General features: G+C 42.6%; 2 protein-coding genes across 3 annotated transcripts in view; both read right to left on the bottom strand.

The window, feature by feature from the left end:
* Nucleotides 1–6,967, bottom strand: part of LOC140118408 (DNA repair protein RAD51 homolog 3-like) — a 37,895-nt gene extending 30,928 nt beyond the window's left edge. The window contains exon 1 of one of the 2 annotated variants that reach the window (XM_072136280.1): nucleotides 6,837–6,967. In XM_072136280.1, the coding sequence (XP_071992381.1) occupies nucleotides 6,837–6,839 (3 nt within the window). In that variant the 5' untranslated portion in view covers nucleotides 6,840–6,967. Of the gene's footprint in view, nucleotides 1–3,254; nucleotides 3,342–6,836 lie in introns of those variants that run through there. The other variant, XM_072136279.1, reaches the window with a different exon arrangement.
* A 2,234-nt stretch (nucleotides 6,968–9,201) lies between these two features.
* Nucleotides 9,202–16,830, bottom strand: LOC140118409 (DNA repair protein RAD51 homolog 3-like). The gene is made up of 2 exons (XM_072136282.1): nucleotides 16,441–16,830; nucleotides 9,202–9,443 (listed from the first exon to the last, which is right to left on the bottom strand). The coding sequence occupies exons 1-2, from the start codon at nucleotides 16,556–16,558 to the stop codon at nucleotides 9,202–9,204; spliced, it is 360 nt and encodes a 119-aa protein (XP_071992383.1). The 5' UTR covers nucleotides 16,559–16,830.
* Between the last annotated feature and the right edge of the window lie 3,841 nt (nucleotides 16,831–20,671).

The following is a 20,671-nucleotide window of genomic DNA, read 5'->3' as shown; positions in this document are numbered from 1 at the left end:
TAAAGAACCATGAGTTGATTTGCACAACGTGCCTCTGTGTGATCCCTGGATCAGGCTGCTTCACCACCACGGGCTCCCCATCCTTAATCACCCAGGGATTCCCATATACACCTCAGGGGTTGCCCCAAGGAGAAACCCCTTTCATCAGCTTCTCCCTATACTTTTCTTGCATAAACCACCTGCTGGAAACCTGCCAGGCTGTAGGCCTAGCCTTTGGTCCAATACCAAGCACCGTGACCATAGCGTGCCCAGAGCCGCACAAGCCAGCCACTCTGGTATTCTGGGCCCCCGGCTGTCTACAACCACCAAAGAATGGCTAGGCCCCAGTGGGGGATATTGCACAAGCACACTTAAATGCTTGTGAATGAACCATCTGGATGGATACACTCCTCTATTAGCTTCTTACGCCCTTGTTTTGTTTTTTTTTAAGGCTTTCAAATTATGCAAGTGAGCCTGAAGCCCCTCAGGGTCATTTGTACAAGGTTAAACTTTTTTTTAGGCAAAAACAAGGGCATAAAAAGCTAAGAGAAGAATGGGTCCTACCAGAGGGGGTACACACCGGCATGTCTGTGTACTTAGTTTAAAATCCTTCTTCCTGGTGGTATATTTCCTTTAATTTCACGGGAAAAAACTCAGAATCATGGCCAACTGAAAGACCATTCCGTTACCACCATATGCAAGTTAGGTTCCCAATGTAGTTGTGGCATCTCCAACAAAGAATTGTTAATTTGCAGATACATCAAGTCTTTTGGGTGTAAAGTAGTTGGTTTGTGATAGAGGTTTACATACCGTACATAACATGTACATTACATACATACATACATTTCCACTTTGACTTCCCACATGATTCCCATTTGGGTAAAAAGGAGAGTTTTCTGGAGAATGAGACTTTGGAAATGCCTTAGAGTATAAAGTATTTATAAATGACTTATCTTGGGAAACTATACATATCTAGGTTATTAAAAATAGTTTAAAGTGTAACCGTCATTCTGAGCAAAAAAACCTAAAAAACATAATTCTGCTGCAGGTGTCCCTGGGAATCATTCCTCAAAGTATTCTGCCTCTCGGTCCTCATTTAGTACTTTTTTTGTCCCACAGCAACCATGGTTTCCATCTCTAAAAAAAACCTACAATTAGCAAGATGGAGGGGCGGGGCCTGCCTCCTGTGACCTCATCACAAGCTCCTGCTGCTGACCAATGGCACCATAGCCATCTGTCATCTATCTATTTATCTATCATCTAGTCATATCTATCTATGTATATCCTCTATCTCTATCTAGTCATATCTATCCATCTTCTTTCTATCTATGCATCTACCTATGTAAAACTTCAGAACTGCACATGAGGGGACAGCTTGAAAACTTGGAGAGTCTCACCTGCCATTTCCCACTGTGGAGTGTGAGGTGAATGGGTGAGGAGGGATTGTAATCGCTCTCCATCTTGTGCGTGTGTGGATTATTTGTTTACATACAAGTGTAGGAATAGCTGAGGGAGAGATGAGAGTGAAGGTGTTTGGTCACTACATTAGTTAGGGCTTAGTTAGAGCACATGACTGAGTGCTGGAACACTGAGCTGTGAGGTAATCATCCGAGAGCAGAGAGGAGAGGGTGTGGGGGGGAAGGGGGGGGGGGGGAGTGTCACATTCTCCCATCTAGTCAGCTCCTCAGTGAAGATGGAATGTGCCTAGCAACAGCAATCTAAGGAGTCAATAACAACAGGGGAAGGCTGCAGAATACAAGAGGAAGGAGCAAGATTCGAGTAACTAATCCAATTGCAAAGGGGCTTAAAATCACCTGCCCTACAACATATCAAAAGTTTTTTTTAAGTGACGGTTATACTTTAAGTATAATATTGAAGCTTATTTGGCCTAATGAACTCATGCCTATTGGAACAATCTACTTTGGGCATCAGCATCTGAACAGCTCCGAGAGAAATAATGGTAACAGACATGATTTTCTCCCATAGTTCTTATTGTTGGTAATGATGATGTGGTAGTTTTATTTTTTCTTAGTGCCACAAGCCAAAAAGTGGGACAATTTAGGATTAATCCATTTTATTGTCCACTCACCAGTATTTCATTTACTTTATGCAAACAAAGATCAGCAGATTTTTCATTTGCACACATGGTCTGACCATGCCCCCATAACATCAACACGATAAGGGAACACGATAACAGATCCCACAGACCACTATGGGGACCCAGTAATTAAAAAAACAAACAAAAAAAACTAAAAACATTTACCCCTTACAGACCAGGCCCCTTTCGGTTTTACCATTTTTCACTTTCTGCATCTCAAAATCCATTTCCATTTACATAGCTATATAAGGCTCTGTTATCCTTGAGATAAAGCAAAATATAAATTTCCCCTAAGCCCAGTTAACATATAAAACTGCCATATAATGAAAATCACCCACCACACAAACCTTACACATATATTGCATTGTTGCGTCCATAAAGACCCCTACAATAAAACCAAATCATTAATAAATGCGCACAATGAAAGCTGTAAAAACAAAAATGTGAAAAACAACCAAAAATAATTATGATTTTATACCTATTTAGCCCAACATAAAATGCAATAAAAAGTGAATTAAAAAAAATGTATCTATACCAAAATGGTACTGTTAAAAGTACATGTCCAACCAAAAAAAAAAAACAAAAAAAAAAACAACTATCAACTACAGTATAGATAACATGTTGCTTAGGATATATGGTGAACACCAAAAAATGTTAAAACTCAATTACAGTACAGGCAGTCCCCGGGTTACATACAAGATAGGGTCTGGAGGTTTGTTCTTAAGTTGAATTTGTATGTAAGTCGAAACTGTATATTTTATAATGGAAGTTCTAGACAATTTTTTTTCTTTTGCCCCAGTGACAATTGGAGTTTCAAAATTTTTGGTGTAATTGGACCAAGAATTATCAATAAAGCTTCATTACAGACATCTTACAGCTGATCATTGCAGTCTGGGACTATAGTAAAGCATCAAGAGAGCTTCACCAGAGGTCACAGTGGGCAGAGGGGTCCGTCTGTAACTATGGGTTGTCTGTAAGTCGGGTGTCCTTAAGTAGGGGACCGCCTGTATTTATGTTTTTTCTTCTCCCTTTACAAAAAAAGTTAATTCACTTTCATCAATAAGGTAAAGCCACACTAAAATGGCATCACTGATATTTTTTGCATTCTGCAAAAAATAAGCCATCACATGGCTACATTAATGGAAAAACAAATATTTTATAGCTCCCCAAAGTGTACCTTTGAACAAACTAAAATAAGCTGAATCCTGTAGGGCAAAACTGGCTGCTGCATGGCCCTCTTTCCCTTCTGTGCTTCACTTTGCACCCACACAACAAGTAGCGTCCACATGTGGGGCGTCTCTGTACACGGGAGAAATTGCATAACAAATGTTAAGATGGTTTTTCTCCTTTTGTAAATGTGTAAATTTAAGTGTTAAATGAACACATTACTGTTAAAGGACACCTGTCATCAGGTCTGTGTCACTTGTCCTGTCACCTCTACCTGTTGGAGCAGCTCACAAGGATCCCATCCCAGCCTTTATCTAGTTATTTCATACATTATTCATTGTAAAATCATCTATTCTTTATCATATAAATGAGGCTGGTCACATGGTCAGAGGCAGTGATGTCACTCCTGTTACCCCTCCCCTCTCCTCCCCCTGCTCATGTCTGTGTGTAATGTATAGTAAAGCATTGTATCTGCTGACATGCTGCATCCTCCTAATATACAGGTGAGAGACACAGACATCAGCTACACATGAATCTGACATGTTCTGCTGTAACATGGCTGCCTGGAGCTGCTGTATCTCTCCTATACACACACACATGCACACACAGGCTGCAGGGGGCGTGGCCACCAGCACCAGGAAGCACATCATTATACAGCCTCACATCATTACACAGGCTGTCAGTCAAGCACTGGGGGTGTGGCTGTACCTCCCACTCATGAATAGAGTGGACAGCTTGAATATGCTAATGCTTCATTGGACATTTCACAGGTCATTTGCATGCAGCTTTAGGACCTCATTGCTTAGGTTTACAGGCATGTAGAGGGACAATGAACGGGATAGAGGCAATGCTCTCTAATGGCAGTTTATGAAAATATATTTAGTTTAGGGGGGTTATTTTGCATGACGGGTTCTCTTTAAAGTTAGACCATTCTAAATTTCCTCTTTATTTTGTTTTTGTTACTATGAAGCTCTCAAAGGGTTAACAAGCTTCCTAAAAGAAGAAGTTTTTAATAGTTTGAGGGGTTCAGATTTGAAAATGGAGTGATTCATAGGGGGTTTTTATATCATAGATTTCAAAGCTCATTAAAAACAAAAATGATACACCAAAAAAAGACAAGATTCTGAAATCTCCTTAGAAATCTGGAAATAACACTGTTATGTTTCAGCATTTTAATAATGCTGAAAACATAAAGCAGAAAAATTGCCAATGTTAGTTAGCAATTGTTCATACTCCTGTAACAGATATGTGACTTAATAATATGTCACGCATTGTGAAGGGGCTTAATTCATTTGCCATAACATTCAGTTGAAGAAATGCATGTGTTTTAAAATAAAATTACCCGTGTGAAGATAATTTCTCATAAATGTAGTCATATGGTCCCCTAAAGAGGACAACAGTCTTTGGACACGACCACCACTACTGGAGTGATTGCGCAAAGAAACAAATAGTTTCTGCAGATGAAATGGTCAAGAGGTACTGTATATGACACTGTGGTAATGACAGCTGAATCCAGGAGGTCGGTCGCCTTAATAGCCCATGCCTGGGCACTGCTGGAAGACCACATTTGTGGTTGAGTCCAAGAGAAGCCGTACTGTTTCTATAGGACCATATGACTACATCTATGGATTACTTGAAGTAATTACATATATATGGCAGATGAATTAAATTAAATGTGAATGCCAAGATGAGAATACCACTTTAACTTGATGTTAACAATTTAATTAGGTTTTATAATTATTTATTATCTCACTCAGCCCATCTCTCTCCCTTTTCCCTCTGCCTACGTAATCTAGCAGCAGCAGGAAGTGCTGCTGCTCATTGTAACAGCCTGTGAAACTGTACCACTGAGGGGCTCTGAAAACACCACCCAGCCATTTAGGCTTATTAGCATAATTATAAAAGTTGATTTTAGAAGGAATTAGGCCATGGAAAACAAATACAAGACGATTACATGTTTATTGTCATCTGTGTAACTGTATGTGTGTGTGGGTAACGTATTAGGCGATTTACCAGTATACATTTATTAATATCTCTACACTGCTTTCTTGATAAGGAAATTGATGCCTCCCGTCTTTTACCTCATCAGCCAAAAATTCCTGACCATAAAATGGATGTAGAGGGACGATCGTGTGCTCTTTATTTGTCCATGAACAATCAACCTGCCAGGAACTTATGATATTCAGGAATATAAGATCAAGGTCCTAGCAGGGCGATTTTTCATGGACAATGAGGAGATCACATGACCGTCCATCTACAACCATTTTATGGTCAAGAATTTCTGGCTGATGAGGTAAAAGACAGGAAGATTCAGTTTACATATGAAGAAAGCAGAACTTTTCATAGATGTATTTGATAAATTGCCTTATATTCTGCCTTCATCTCCCCCCACCCTTACATACACATTACAAAAAACATGAGGTAAAGTGGCCAAATCCAAAACTGAGATGGGTCATATTTTTCATGAGATTAGTCAAATTCTGAAGCTGGTGGAGGAGCGTTACTATAGAACCAGTGGTATCTGAAGTAACTAAAAACATGTTAAGATAAGGATCTCATGTTTCAGATTGCATCAGGCTTGTGATTTTGTGAGCTACAGAATTAAAGATAGAAGTTTGATTTTTACCCAAAGCTTGCTTTAAATTATGTGTTGTATCCTATCAGCAGTCTGATGAGATGAGATTCTTATCTTTAAAGGAAATCTACCACTTGGAAACCGGCGTTATTAGCCAAACATACCTTTAGACAGGTGCTGTAAAGCGGTTCAGGGCTTGTGAAGGTCAGGAAGTCGGCAGTTTTGGTGTAAAAAACGTTTTTCAAATTATGGTAATGAGTCTTTGGCGCTCCCATGTTCAAAAAACAGGGTGCTTGGCAATCCGCTGCTACCATAATTACGCACGTGCACAGGCTGCATCAGGCAGTCTTACCCGCCCTTTCTCCCTCCTAAGAGCCGGTGACTTCACCGACTCCTTCGTAGGTAGTTTGGTGAGCATGGCAACTGGCAAAGCTCTCCTACGCAGCTGCCTGCTTTTCAGTGCTGCCCACTGCTACGGTGCGTGATCTCGGAGAGCTCGGTGACGTCACTGGCTCTCGGAAGAGAGAAAAAGAGGGTGGACAAGGCTGCCTGATGCAGCGTGTGGGCATGCATAATTATGGTAGCCGCGGATCGCCGGTATATAAGGTATATAATGCCAGTTTCCAATTGGTAGATTTCCTTTAATGTGACACAAAAAGTGTGTTTCTAGGTCCTATAGAACTGAAGATAGGGATGTCTGAAGTGAGACTCCCGCTCCAGCCTCCAAGGATGACCTCGTTTTAGAAAATGACTCTTCTCTGATCATTTTCACATGACTTTGGAGGAGATTTTTTTATAGGTAAATGGGCAAGATTTCACATGAGAGGGAATTCTAGAATGGACATTTCATACCCTACCTGAGAGGGCTGGTCATTTAATAGGGTAAAATCTGGTGACAGGTTCCCTTTAAACTGAATTGCATAGTTACTATTACATTGAACAGGAAAAACTATATGAGTAAGGCAGTCCAGAACTGGAAACTCAGAAAACACAGATGCTCTTTATTGGCATACATACCATCTTGTTGGTGAGCCTGTGTTATAAGGCTGCAGTGCAGAACACAAGCACTGGCAATATCTACTAGTCTTTCCACTATGAAGCTGTTCTCTGTATCAATGTAAACAACTTCACCGTCTACACCCCCAAAGCACTGTGAAATTTGTACATCGACGGCAAGCTGCATGCTGAAAATACAAAGTAAAAAAAAAAAAAAAAAGATAATATTTATTATTTATTTATAATAAATTATTTACACTTCCAAATTAATGGGTTATAACTAAATAAAAAAAAAGACAAAATAAAGGCAGTATATGGTGCAGACGTAATAAATAAATTAAGCGGTTTCAGCACTGGAAGCCCAGTCCTTGCAGAAAGTGGTAATGGTTTGTTTGTGTTCAGGTCAATGCGTCAAGCTGATTCCTTGCTGCTTCTATACTTCCTTCTGCTGAAATGACATTCTGACACACATACATGTGACCACTGTAGTGTATTACTAGATGTAACAGGGCACATATCCCTGTGTGAGGACCTTGTAAATGCAGCAGGGGACCAGGTAGTGACAGAACTGAAGTAACAAGGGATGGGTGAAGAGTAATATATTTTTTCATTATTTTGTGCCATTTTAAATGCTAGGTACATTATAATTATATCCTGCTTAGGCTACATTCACACCTCGTTTTAGCCTATCCTTTATACGCATATGTCAGGTGTATTCCCCCTTTACAACGGAACTCAGCAGCAAGTATCTGCATACAGTTGGATATGTAATCCTGTTCCTCCCCCTGAAAGAAGGAAGAGTGAAAACTGGTTGCTGTTCAGAGCGTTTCCCCTTCGCTGCATAGCTCCCATGGTGTACGCTAAGCGGAGGCTGGAGACAGATGCAACACCGGTGCATGCGTGGCCCTCACAGGTTTATTATGCCTCCACTGAGCATATACACTCACCGGCCACTTAATTAGGTACACCTGTCCAACTGCTCGTTAACACTTCATTTCTAATCAGCCAATCACATGGCGGCAACTCAGTGCATTTAGGCATGTAGACATGGTCAAGACAATCTCCTGCAGTTCAAACCGAGCATCAGTATGGGGAAGAAAGGTGATTTGAGTGCCTTTGAACGTGGCATGGTTGTTGGTGCCGTCTGAGTATTTCAGAAACTGCTGATCTACTGGGATTTTCACACACAACCATCTCTAGGGTTTACAGAGAATGGTCCGAAAAAGAAAAAACATCCAGTGTGCGGCAGTTCTGTGGGCGGAAATGCCTTGTTGATGCCAGAGGTCAGAGGAGAATGGGCAGACTGGTTCGAGCTGATAGAAAGGCAACAGTGACTCAAATCGCCACCCGTTCCAACCAAGGTAGGCAGAAGAGCATCTCTGAACGCACAGTACGTCGAACTTTGAGGCAGATGGGCTACAGCAGCAGAAGACCACACCGGGTGCCACTCCTTTCAGCTAAGAACAGGAAACTGAGGCTACAATTTGCACAAGCTCATCGAAATTGGAAAGAAGAAGATTGGAAAAACGTTGTCTGGTCTGATGAGTCTCGATTTCTGCTGCGACATTCGGACGGTAGGGTCAGAATTTGGCGTCATCATGAAAGCATGGATCCATCCTGCCTTGTATAAATGGTTCAGGCTGGTGGTGGTGGTGTCATGGTGTGGGGAATATTTTCTTGGCACTCTTTGGGCCCCTTGGTCAGCAACAATACTCAGGTAGACTGTGGCGTTGCAACGATGCTCAATTGGTACCATGTCCATCCCTTTATGACCACAATGTACCCAACATCTGATGGCTACTTTCAGCAGGATAATGCGCCATGTCATAAAGCTGGAATCATCTCAGACTGGTTTCTTGAACATGACAATGAGTTCACTGTACTCAAATGGCCTCCACAGTCACCAGATCTCAATCCAATAGAGCATCTTTGGGATGTGGTGGAACGGGAGATTCGCATCATGGATGTGCAGCCGACAAATCTGCGGCAACTGTGTGATGCCATCATGTCAATATGGACCAAAATCTCTGAGGAATGCTTCCAGCACCTTGTTGAATCTATGCCACGAAGAATTGAGGCAGTACTGAAGGCAAAAGGGGGTCCAACCCGTTACTAGCACGGTGAGTGTACGTTGCTCATCAGGAGGGAGCTGGATGCGAACCTGTAGGTTGTTGCTTCTCTCCATCCATTCCTGCAGTATGCGACATGTACTGGGCAGGCAGAGACAAAATGGATGTCTCTTTCTGCCAGTATATGTCTATGTATACACCAGGAGCTTTCCTAGCATATATGCTGAAAGTATCCAGAAAATGAAGTGTGAATGCAGTCTTAATACACCTTGTAGCATGTCAACACTGAATACAACCTAGTAGCATGGTAACCCTTCTCACCATAATTGCGTTTTCCCCACACCAGGTGGGCCACAAATTTCTGTGACCTTGGCTAATGGGACACCGCCTCCTAGAATGTCATCAAGTGCTGAGCAGAATGTTATTATGGATGCCTGAGCTTGCTCTTGTTCCAGTAACTCCAAAGCTGTGTGTCTCAGGGTTGTAGATGCATCTTTCTGATCCTCTCTCCTCAAAATCTGCAAGACTTTCACAGCATTGTCTTCAGATATCCCAGCTTCTGCAGCAAAACACATATCAAATATTTCTACTGCTGTAGATAACAAAATACATGATATCAAACAATACACAATGGAGATGTGAGAATGAGAATTTGGAAATCTATATAGATTCCCCATTTAAAGGAAACCTGACAGAAGAAACTGAGCCGATAAATCACTACCAGTATGTCATAAAGCAGCATCATACATTCAACATCATGGTGCTCTCAGGGGCCCAGTGTTGTGGTATCATCCACAAAATAAATAAAATTTATTTTTCCATGTCTAGAGCTGTGTGATGGCTTATTTTCTGCGTAACACATTACACTTCAAAATGGTGGTGTTTAATAATACATGCCGTGTACTGAGAAGCGGGAAAATTCCAAATACAGTGAAATTGGTAAAAACCTGCATTTGCGCTTTTGGATTTTACGGATTTCAGTGTACGCCGCAAATGACATGTCTACTTTATTCTTTGGGTCGGTACGATTATGAGGATACCAAATTTGTATACGTTTTATAAGGTTTTCATACATTTAAAATAATTAAAACCTCCTGTACATTCTTTTTTAGATTTTTCCATCTTTTGGTGCTAACTTTTTCATACTTTGGTGTGGTGGTGTCATTTTTTGCGACTTTTGATAACGTTTCCAACGCTACCATTTTTTTTGACTGTTTGACCTTTTGATCACTTTTTTAATAGAATTTTTAATATTGTTTTCTGCACGTGCTTTTGACGCGCAGAACTTGCATTGCACTCTGACACATTGTAATCAATGACCTTTTTCCCACGCAGACGCACGCTTTTGTTTTGTTTTTTTTAAACGCACCATACAAGTCTATGGAGCCAAACCAAACGAGAATTTTTGCTATAGAGTTGCTAGGTTCAAAAAACACATACATACCATAGAACATATAGAAAGCACTCAAACCAAAAGAAGAAGAGGCTCCACAAAAGATTACTCAAATATTAATACATTTTATTGTAGAAAAAAAATCTAATAAAAAGATTGCAAACATGTATATACTGATGGACAACTATGCACAGGAAAAGTATGCCCCGGCACTAGACAGCGTGGGCTAGAACTATATACAACATTTTGCACAATGGCAACATCCAAGCTGCATGATGAAATTGCTGGCACTAAATATCATGCAGGCACGGGTGAGAAGTATGTACCAAAAACCAAGTGTGGGAAGACGCATCAAAAACGCATTGCACTCTGAGACACTTGCAAGTGCAATGCGTTTTTCACGCATCTATTGCTATTGAAAATATAGAGCTCAGACCTGAGTCCTTTTCACGCGCATTACCTGCGCGTGAAAAACGCATTGAAATTGCACTGAAAATGCGCCTGAAAAACTGAGACACTGAACAAACTCGGACTGAAAATTGATTGAGCTCTGATGAAAAATGTCAGTTTTCACTGACCAAACACTGATCGCACCCTGATCAGACTCTGACATGATCTGCAACGCAAGTTTGGAAGAGGCCTTACTGGCTATGGAGAGGGCCCATGAGCCCTCTCCATGCATCCGGCATGTGACGTACTAATATGACACATGTCGGTAAGGGGTTCAAGTGAGATGTAAACTGTATGTAAGATGTAAGATGTATAAAGTAAGATGTATAAAGTCATGTGGAGTTTAGCACTGACCACCTCAGAACATCCCCCATCGTCGTTCATTAAGACTTTTGGAGAGCCAGTTATGATGTCCCGGGACACAGGGCCATCAATTACATTGAAGTGGGTGCTCTGAGTTGGAATGAGGTTGACTTTTTGAACTCTTCCCTCCTTGGGGAAATTTATTGTGCGCTGGTGTATGATAGCGGCCACGCTAGAACTATTGTTCGCTTTCATTCTACTGCAGGATACCCTTGTATACACACAATACAATATTGTTTACACCTTGAGGATTAGTTCACATATTGCAATTTGTTTAAGTTAACGCAATGTTAACAATGTAATTAGGCGAATCTCCTCTTCTCACCTATTGTGATGCGTTTGAAAGCGCATGCGTTAACGCAAACAAAATGCAGCCGGTGAACATAGACCTAGTCTGGAGACGATCCGCTGCACAAATTGAAAATTAATCGGTTCACGACCGCCCACCATGTATACACGGGTCCCGATGCATGGAGAGACCTCACGGGCTCAGCCCTCTCCATAGCCGGTAAGTCTTTGCTGAATATTGCTAGCACCGCAAAGCTGCCAGGCATGGGCGCTGCCATCTTGCCGAGGATCGTCGCTCCCTGTGAAGTCATCGGGGAGCAGCAATCCATCACGGGTCTATCAGCACATTGTAATGAATGAGGAGGAAAATCCCCATATACTGCCATACTGTAGTATGGCAGTATATGATATGATCGATCAGACAACCTGGGGGTTAAAGTACCCTAGGGATTCAAAAAAATAGTAAAAAAAAAAAATTATTATAAAAAAACCCCTAAAAATTCAAATCACCCCCCCTTTCCCTAGAACTGATATAAATAAACAATAAAAATTGCATCTGAAAATGCCCATTATATTATATTATCAAAATATAATAACATTTTTTCACTGCATTTAACCCCGTAACGGAAAATAGCACCCAGAGGTCGAAAATGGCACTTTTTTGCCATTTGGAAAATATATAAAAAGTGATCAAAAGGTCGTACAGTCCTAAAAATTATATAATTGAAAACATCATCAAAAGTCACAAAAAATGACACCACCCACATCTCGAATGAAGTCTAAAAAAAAAAAGTTATTAGTGCCACAAGATGGCAAAATAAAAAAAAAATTTGTACAGGAGGTTTTAATTTTTGTAAATGTATGAAAACATTATAAAACTTATACAAAATTTGGTATCCCCATAATGGTACCCACCCAAAGAATAAAGTAGACATGTCATTTGTGACGCACAGCGAAAGCTGTAAAATCCGAACCCACAAGAAAAAGGTGCAAATGCGCTTTTTAACCATTTTGACTGCATTTGGAATTTTTCCCACTTCCTAGTACATGGCATACAATTTTCGATACCATCACTATGAAGTGCAATTTGTTACGCAGAAAACAAGCCATCACACACCTCTTTACATGTAAAAATAAAAAAGTTATAGATTTTTGAAAGTGGGGAGTGAAAAATGGAAATGAAAAAAAACAAGAAAGGGCCTGGTCCTTAACACACTAATCACACTGTGAGTTGTTTTACAAAATTTATTCTAGGCATAATTGGCAAGAGTTGTATTTGCCAATGGCTTGTATTTTAGGGTAACATTAAAGGGGTTATCCGGGTTTAAATTTTTTATTATGGCCGGGCTGGGGAGAGCTAGTTAAACATAATAAACATGGACTTACCCCCTCCGGCGCCGCGGTCACTTCGATCCGTGCCCCTGTAAACAAACAGGGGCACGGAAGCCGCGCACAGGGAGCTTCCGGTCCGCGATGTGGACGGCTCCTCCCATGCGTCCCTATCTCTCAGCGTTGTAAGCGCTGGGAGATGGTGCGCACGGCGCACGGAGAAGACGGGCCGCGGTGCGGGACATCGGCAGCACCGGAGGAGGTAAGTACATGTTTATTATGTTTAAATAGCCCTCCCCAGCCCAGCCATAAAAAAAATTTTTAAACCCGGATAACCCCTTTAATATACTGATAAATGTGTATTAACTGATTCCTTTTTTTAACAAGATTTTTCACACAGCCTCCCTTGCTTTAGAGAAAAGTGATAAAATTATTTGGTAGGTTAGTGCGATTAAGGAGACACCAAAGATGTACAGGTTTTCTTGTACAGGTTTTACAATCTCCTTATAGGCTCCTTTTAGGGTAAATTCACATGAGAAGAAATTGTGCTGTGCTAAGTTTTGAGAATGATACAAATGGTAATTTTTACAAAGTCTACTCACTACTGCATCAGGTTTTATAATGGCAATTTGCATATACTCCAGAATGTTGTAAAGAGCGATCAGCTTAACAGCAAATAATTGCAAAGTCAATATTTGCCTAGAAAATGAACTTTTTCCCCAAAAACACATTTCAACTTCATTGCAGGCCTGCCTTAAAAGGAGCAGCTAACATCGTTTCAGTGATTGCTCCATTAACACAGGTGTGGGTGTTGATGAGGACAGGGCTGGAGAACAATCTGTCATGACTAAGTAAGAATCGCACCAATGGACACTTTAAAAGGAGGCTGGTGCTTGGCATCGTTTCTCTTCGGTGAACCATGGTTATCTCTAAAGAAACATGTGCAGTCATCATTGCACTGCACAAAACTGGTCTAACAGGGAAGAGTATCGCAGCTAGAAAGATTGCACCTCATTCAACAATCTATCACATCATCAAGGAATTCAAGAAGAGAGGTTCCATTGTTGCCAAAAAGGCTCCAGGGCGCCCAAGAAGGACCAGCAAGCACCAGGATAGTCTCTTAAAAGTGTTTCAGCTTCGAGATCGGGCTACGAGCAGTGCAGAGCTTGCTCAGGAATGGCAGCAGGCAGGTGTGAGGGCATCTGCCCGCACTGTGAGACGGAGACTCTTGGAGCAAGGCCTGGTGTCAAGGAGGGCAGCAAAGAAGCCACTTCTCTCCAGAAAAAAACATCAGGGACAGACTGATATTCTGCAAAAGGTACAGGGAGTGGACTGCTGAGGACTGGGGTAAGTCATTTTCAATTGTTTGGAACATCTGGAAAACAGCTTGTTGGGAGAAGACAAGGTGAGCGATACCACCAGTCTTGTCTCATGCCAACTGTAAAGCATCCTGCAACCATTCATGTATGGGGTTGCTTCCCAGCTAAGGGAATTGGATATCTCAGTCTTGCCTAAAAACACAATCATGAATAAAGAATGGTACTAGAATGTCCCCAAGAGCAACTTCTCCCAACGGTCCAAGAGCAGTTTGGTGATCAACAATGCCATAACCTTGCCATAAAGCAAAGGTGATAACTAAATGGCTCAGGGAACAAAACATAGAGATTTTGGGTCCATGGCCTGGAAACTCTCCAGATCTTAATCCCATTGAAAACTTGTTGTCAATCATCAAGAGACAGGTGGAGAAACAAAAAACAACAAATTGTGACAAAATGCAAGCATTCATTGTGCAAGAATGGACTGCTATCAGTCAGGATTTGGTCCAGGAGTTGATTGAGAGCTGCCAGGGAGAATTGCAGAGGTCCTGAAGAAGGGTCAACACTGCGAATATTGACTTGCTGAATTAACTCATTCTAACTGACAATAAAAGCTTTTGTTACTCATAATATGATTGCGCTTGTATTTCTGTATGTGATAAAAACATCTGACAAATCAGAGGGCAACAGATCATGTGAAAATGTAATATTTGTGTCATTCTCAAAACTTATGGCCATGACTGTACTTGGTCCATAATAAGCTCTGCCAACATAATTACATAGTTTTTATCAGGCACGCTGTATAGCCAAGCATTATACATACAATGTGGGAGCTAAGTAATACATCAATGGTGCAGTTACATATGGCGTTTAACACATGCATTTTAAAACACAATGCAACAGCTGAAGAGAAATCTGCCTAATTAAGTTACTATTAACATTTGCAGTTACAAAACCCTCGTGTCCGTAAACGTAACCACTATAAGGGTTAACATCACATCAACGGATGGGTTTGTAAATGCACATCATTTTAACATCAGCTGTTTAAATGCGTTTTGAAACACATGCATGGGAACGCAGCACAAGTGTCTTAGGGGTCTATTACATTGGCGTTATCTTTCACGGCCGTGGTTCAGTGATTTCCACGGATGAGTTCTAGGGGTGTTTTCACATTGGCCTGTATTTTTACTGATCCCTGGAAAAAAATTAAGAAACATGTCTTATGTTTTTCACCAATGCGGATCACGGAAGGCAATAGAAGTCTATGGGTCCATGAAAAAAACTGATCATACATCCATTTTTTTTTTTACTGATGAGGCTGAAAAACTAGGTGTGATTTTTTCAAAGCAATGTCAAACTTTCAATATTTTTTTTCCGGACGCAGAGGAAAACCGCAACAGATGCGGAAAAGATGCTGAGCACCAACACCATTGTGAATGAGCCCTTGTAGGGGTTTACCAGAAGTTCCCCCTTTAAGTGATCGGGAGTTGCCTCTTTGTGGGCGGGGCTATCATGCGCACGGTCTATAACATTGTATGGTGCGATGTCTTACGTAGGTAAGACGTCTTGGAGAGGGAAGCCCTTTGGCCACCCACACTGCACGGCAGGGCCGGCTCCAGGTTTTAGTTGGCCCCTGGGCGACAGAGCTCTTGTGGGCCCCTTTATAGGCCGCCAGTAGTCACACTGTCACCCCTCCCCCGCATGGACACACTGCCCCCCCATCCCCATGTACACATCCCCCCTCCCCCTGTATACACAGTGCCCCCCCTCCTCCTGTATACACACTGCCCCCCTCCACCTGTATACACTCTGCCCCCCTCCTCCTCCTGTATACACTCTGCCCCCCCTCCTCCTGTATACACTCTGCCCCCCTCCTCCTCCTGTATACACTCTGCCCCCCTCCTCCTCCTGTATACACTCTGCCCCCCCTCCTCCTGTATACACTCTGCCCCCCTCCTCCTCCTGTATACACTCTGCCCCCCTCCTCCTCCTGTATACACTCTGCCCCCCCTCCTCCTGTATACACTCTGCCCCCCTCCTCCTCCTGTATACACTCTGCCCCCCCTCTTCCTGTATATTCCCTGGCCCCTGTAAGTCTCCTCCTCACCTCACTGATGCAGGTCTCTCTGTGTGATCACTGCTTTCCCCGGCAGGTCATGTGACCATGACGTCATCACAGGTCCTTCAACCTGTCATGCTGCAGATCCTGCCGGGGAAAGCAGCGAGTGACTGCACATGTTCTCATCGCGATCTGTGTCCGGAGGACACAGATCGCGATGAGAGAGGGAAGGAACCTCCCGGGCAGCGGGGCAGATGTCCTGCTGACCCGGGACCCGAGTGGGCCCCTCCAGTACCCCGGGGCCCCGGCACTTGCCCGGGTTAGCCGGGTGCTGGCGCCGGGCCTGCTGCACGGTTACCTCTGGCGAGTTCACTGGCTTTCACGTCTACTACGTCCTGCAGAGTATGGAAGCCGGCAGCGATCAGCCTGGTTCTAATAAAAGGCGCCAAAGGGAAGCTGCCAACTTCACGCTGCATGGCTGGGATGTTCCCGGAGTTGTCACCGGGCCGACTCCTCCGCAACCCCTCAGCTAGTGTCCGAACACGAAGCGAGGGATTACAGCGCTACAGCTACATCTCGGGGCTGAGCACGGAGCTTTATGCGGCCGAACCTCTATGCGCTCTCCTGTACGTCAGCCCCCTAGTGATGTGAGCGCCATCTGCTGACTCATCGCTTGAATTTCGATTCCATACTCTGCCCGGCTAGCGGGAAACAATTGGTGGCCATCGAGCAGGTTCAACAGTCTGCAATTCCTGGACAGATCCTAAGTCTAGGAACAAAGTTTCTGTAAAATAAAATGGATGTGGTTGTACATGATTTTTCAGTTTCTGTACAGCTTTTTGGGATGTGTGACCCCGCACACAGGGCTGCGGGGTCCCATACAGGGAAATTTTGTGGGGTCCACCTTAGTCCCAACATGTACACTACACTTAGGGTCATATATATGATCTGTAGCTTTCACGCCACAACTGATCACACTGTGCCACTGCATATATTACCCTCATGCACACCTGATCACACTGTGCCACCCATATATATCACACTGTGCCACTCGCATATATCACCCTCACGCCACAACTGATCACACTGTGCCACCCATATATATCACCCTCACGCCATAACTGATCACACTGTGCCACCCACGTATATCACCCTCACGCCATAACTGATCACACTGTGCCACCTGCATATATCACCCTCACGCCACAACTGATCACACTGTGCCACCCGCATATATCACCTTCACGCCACAACTGATCACACTGTGCCCCATCATATATCACCCTCACGCCACAACTGATCACACTGTGCCCCAGCAAATATCACCCTCACCCCATAACTGATCACACTGTGCCACTGCATATATTACCCTTACTCCATAACTGATCACACTGTGCCACCCACATATATCAGCCTCATGCCACAACTGACCACACTGTGCCACCCGCATATATCACCCTCACGCCACAACTGATCACGCTGTGCCCCAGCATATATCACCCTCACACCACTGATGACACTGTGCCTCATATATATACACTAATCACACCACAAGTTACCACACTGTGTCCAAATATATATAGCGTATAAGCTGAGGCACCTAATTTTACCACCCAAAACAGGGAAACCTCAACTTGACTCAAGTGTAAGCCAAGTATGGGAAATGCATTGGTCACAACCTCCCAGAATATAGCCAGCCATTCCCCTGTTATGTAGACAGCCACCCCCCTTTATTATATAGCTAGCCCCCTGTAGTATATAGATAGCCAGCCCCATGTGGTATATAGCCAACCCCTTGTAGTATAGCTAGCCAGCCCCCAGTTTGCGCTGCACCAAAAAAAAAACAAAAAAAACTAAGTACTCACCTTTCCGTCAACGCGGGCAGGTCCTCTTCTTGCTTCAGCTCCAGGTCAGGGACGGGTCCAAGCACGCAGCCTGGCGCACACTATGATGTCAGCAGCGGCTGAATTCATAGCTGCGTGACCACTGCACACGGACCTGCCGCTGCCGACGGAACAAGAGAAGACCTGCGGGGGACGCCAGAAAGGTGAGTTTTGACTTTATTTTTTTCTTGACTCGAGTATGACCCAAGTATGAGATTTTCAGCACATTCTTTGTGCTGAAAACTTCGGCTTATACTCGAGTATATATGGTACCCCTCACACCAAACCTAAGCACATTGTGCCTTCCACATAGATCATATATATACCCCTCACACCATTGACCAGACTGTGCTTCCACATATATCATATATAACCCTCACACAACTGACCACACTGAACTCTCTTTATATCATATATACCCCTTACACAGCTGACCACACTATACCCCCTATAGATCATATATACCCCTCACAACACTACTGAATATGCTGTGCCCACTACATATATCATATATACCAAAAACACCACAGCTAGCTGACCACACTGTGCCCCCCCCCCCCAATATACCACTCACATAACAACTGACCACATTGTACCCAACCACACATATCATATAGGCGCACATTTTCTTTTAGTGAAGCCAACATTAATCATAAATACACTCTATAAATTGTTAATGTGTTAACCCCTTCACGCTCCGCGGCGGATATATCCGCCACGGAGCGCAGTGACTTAGCGCTCAGTGGCGGATATATCCGCCATGGCGCTTATGCCGGCTCGGCTCTGGATCAGAGCCGAACCGGCATCGGGAAACACGGGGTGCCGGCTGTAACTAATAGCCGGCACCCCAGTGTAACACCCGCGATCGGAGTTGTCTCCGATCGCGGGTGCTTAACCCGTTAGATGCCGCGGTCAGCGCGACCGCGGCATCTAACAAGTATCTGGGGGGTCTTTCCCCCACGATCGCCCCCCCCCCGAACCGTTTTCGGGGGGCGCCGATCGTTGCTATAGTAACTCTGGGGTCCGATCTGGACCCCAGAGTTACTAGCAAGAATTGCCAGTAAGATGGCGTCTGTGACGTCATCTTACTGGCAAAGTGCCAGCCTATGCAAGTGCATAGGCTGACACTGATAATACTCTGCAATACATCAGTATTGCAGAATATTATCATGAAGAAGCAATCAGAAGATTGCTTCTTCATGTCCCATGGTATAAAAGTGAAAAAGTAAAAAAAAAAAAGTTATTCAATAAAAAAATAGTCATAAATCACTAAAAATGCCCCAAACCCCCAAAACATATAAAGAGACATATAACTAAAAAAAAAAGTCTAAATCATAACACAAACCCCACATATATAGTATCACCGCGTCCGTAACAACCCGTAGAATAAAAGTAAATCATTATTGAACCCCCACGATAAACGCCGTAAAAAAAAACTGTTATAAACCCTCCAAAAATTATGATTTTTACCTTTTCAATCCCACAAAAAATGATATAAAATGCGACCAAAAAACCATATGTACTCAGACATGATACTGGTGCAAAGTACAACATGTCCCGCAAAAAACAAGCCGTCAACCAGCTCCGTAGCCAAAAACGTAACAAAGTTATGCCACTTGGAAGATGGCAATACAAAAATTATAGATTTTTCCCCACATTAGGGTTTTGTTTGACAAATTTAGTAAAACGTAAGAAAATATATTCATGTCTGGTATCCCCGTAATCGTATCGACCCATAGAATGAAGATAATATGATTATTAGTCTATACGGTGAACACCAAAAAAAAAAAAGTCAAAAATCCAGTACAGAATTGATGCTTTTCTACTCCTGCCCTCAAAAAAAGTTCCTAAATTTTCAACAATAGGTGATACCAACCCCAAAATGGTAACAATGGAAAAAGCATCTCATCCCGCAAAAAAAATGCCGTCACATGGCCCCAATAACGAAAAAGCGAAAATTTTATAGCCTTCAAAAGGGGCCAATGAGGAAACTAAAATCCTGGCAGCTGCAGCGCCCTCCTTCCCTTCTGCACCTCGCTGTGCGCCCATAAAACAAGTCACAGCCACATGTGGGGGGTCTTTGTACTCAGGAGAAATTGCAGAACAAATTGTATGGTGGGTTTTCTCTTTTTATATTTTGGAAATGTGTAAATTTTAGTGCTAAATGAACGTATAAGGGAACAATATGACCATTCTAAATTTCACCTCCATTTTGATTCAATTACTATGAAGATCTCAAGGGGTTAACAATCTTCGTAAAAGCTGTTTCTGATAGCTTGAGGGGTGCAGATTTGAAAATGGGTAGATTATATAGGGGGTTTTGATGCTAAATATGTAAAATTTCATTCAAAACTGTATTTATCCCCAAAATAGTCAATTCTGAAAATCCGGAAAAGCGATATTCTATTTGTAAGCCGCGTGACGTCAAAATAAATTATCCAGATATTTCAGAAATTATGAAAATGTAAAGTAGACAAATGGGAAATGTTATTCAGCAACTTATTTAGCTGGTAAATCTATCTGCCTGAAAACGCAATGATTTAGAATTTCGAAAATGGCAAATTTTTCAAAAAATGTATCATATTTTCTTTTTTTTGTAAATAAACGCAAAACTTATCTGCCAAAATTTACCACTAAAATGGAGTACAACATGTGGGGAAAAAACAATCTCAGAATCGTTTTGATAAGTAACAGTGTTCAAAAGTT

The sequence above is a fragment of the Engystomops pustulosus genome, chromosome 2, assembly GCF_040894005.1.
Source record: "Engystomops pustulosus chromosome 2, aEngPut4.maternal, whole genome shotgun sequence".
NCBI classification, from domain to species: domain Eukaryota; kingdom Metazoa; phylum Chordata; class Amphibia; order Anura; family Leptodactylidae; genus Engystomops; species Engystomops pustulosus.
The sequence above is the reverse complement of the archived record's forward strand: the minus strand, read 5'-3'. Positions and strand labels throughout refer to the sequence as shown.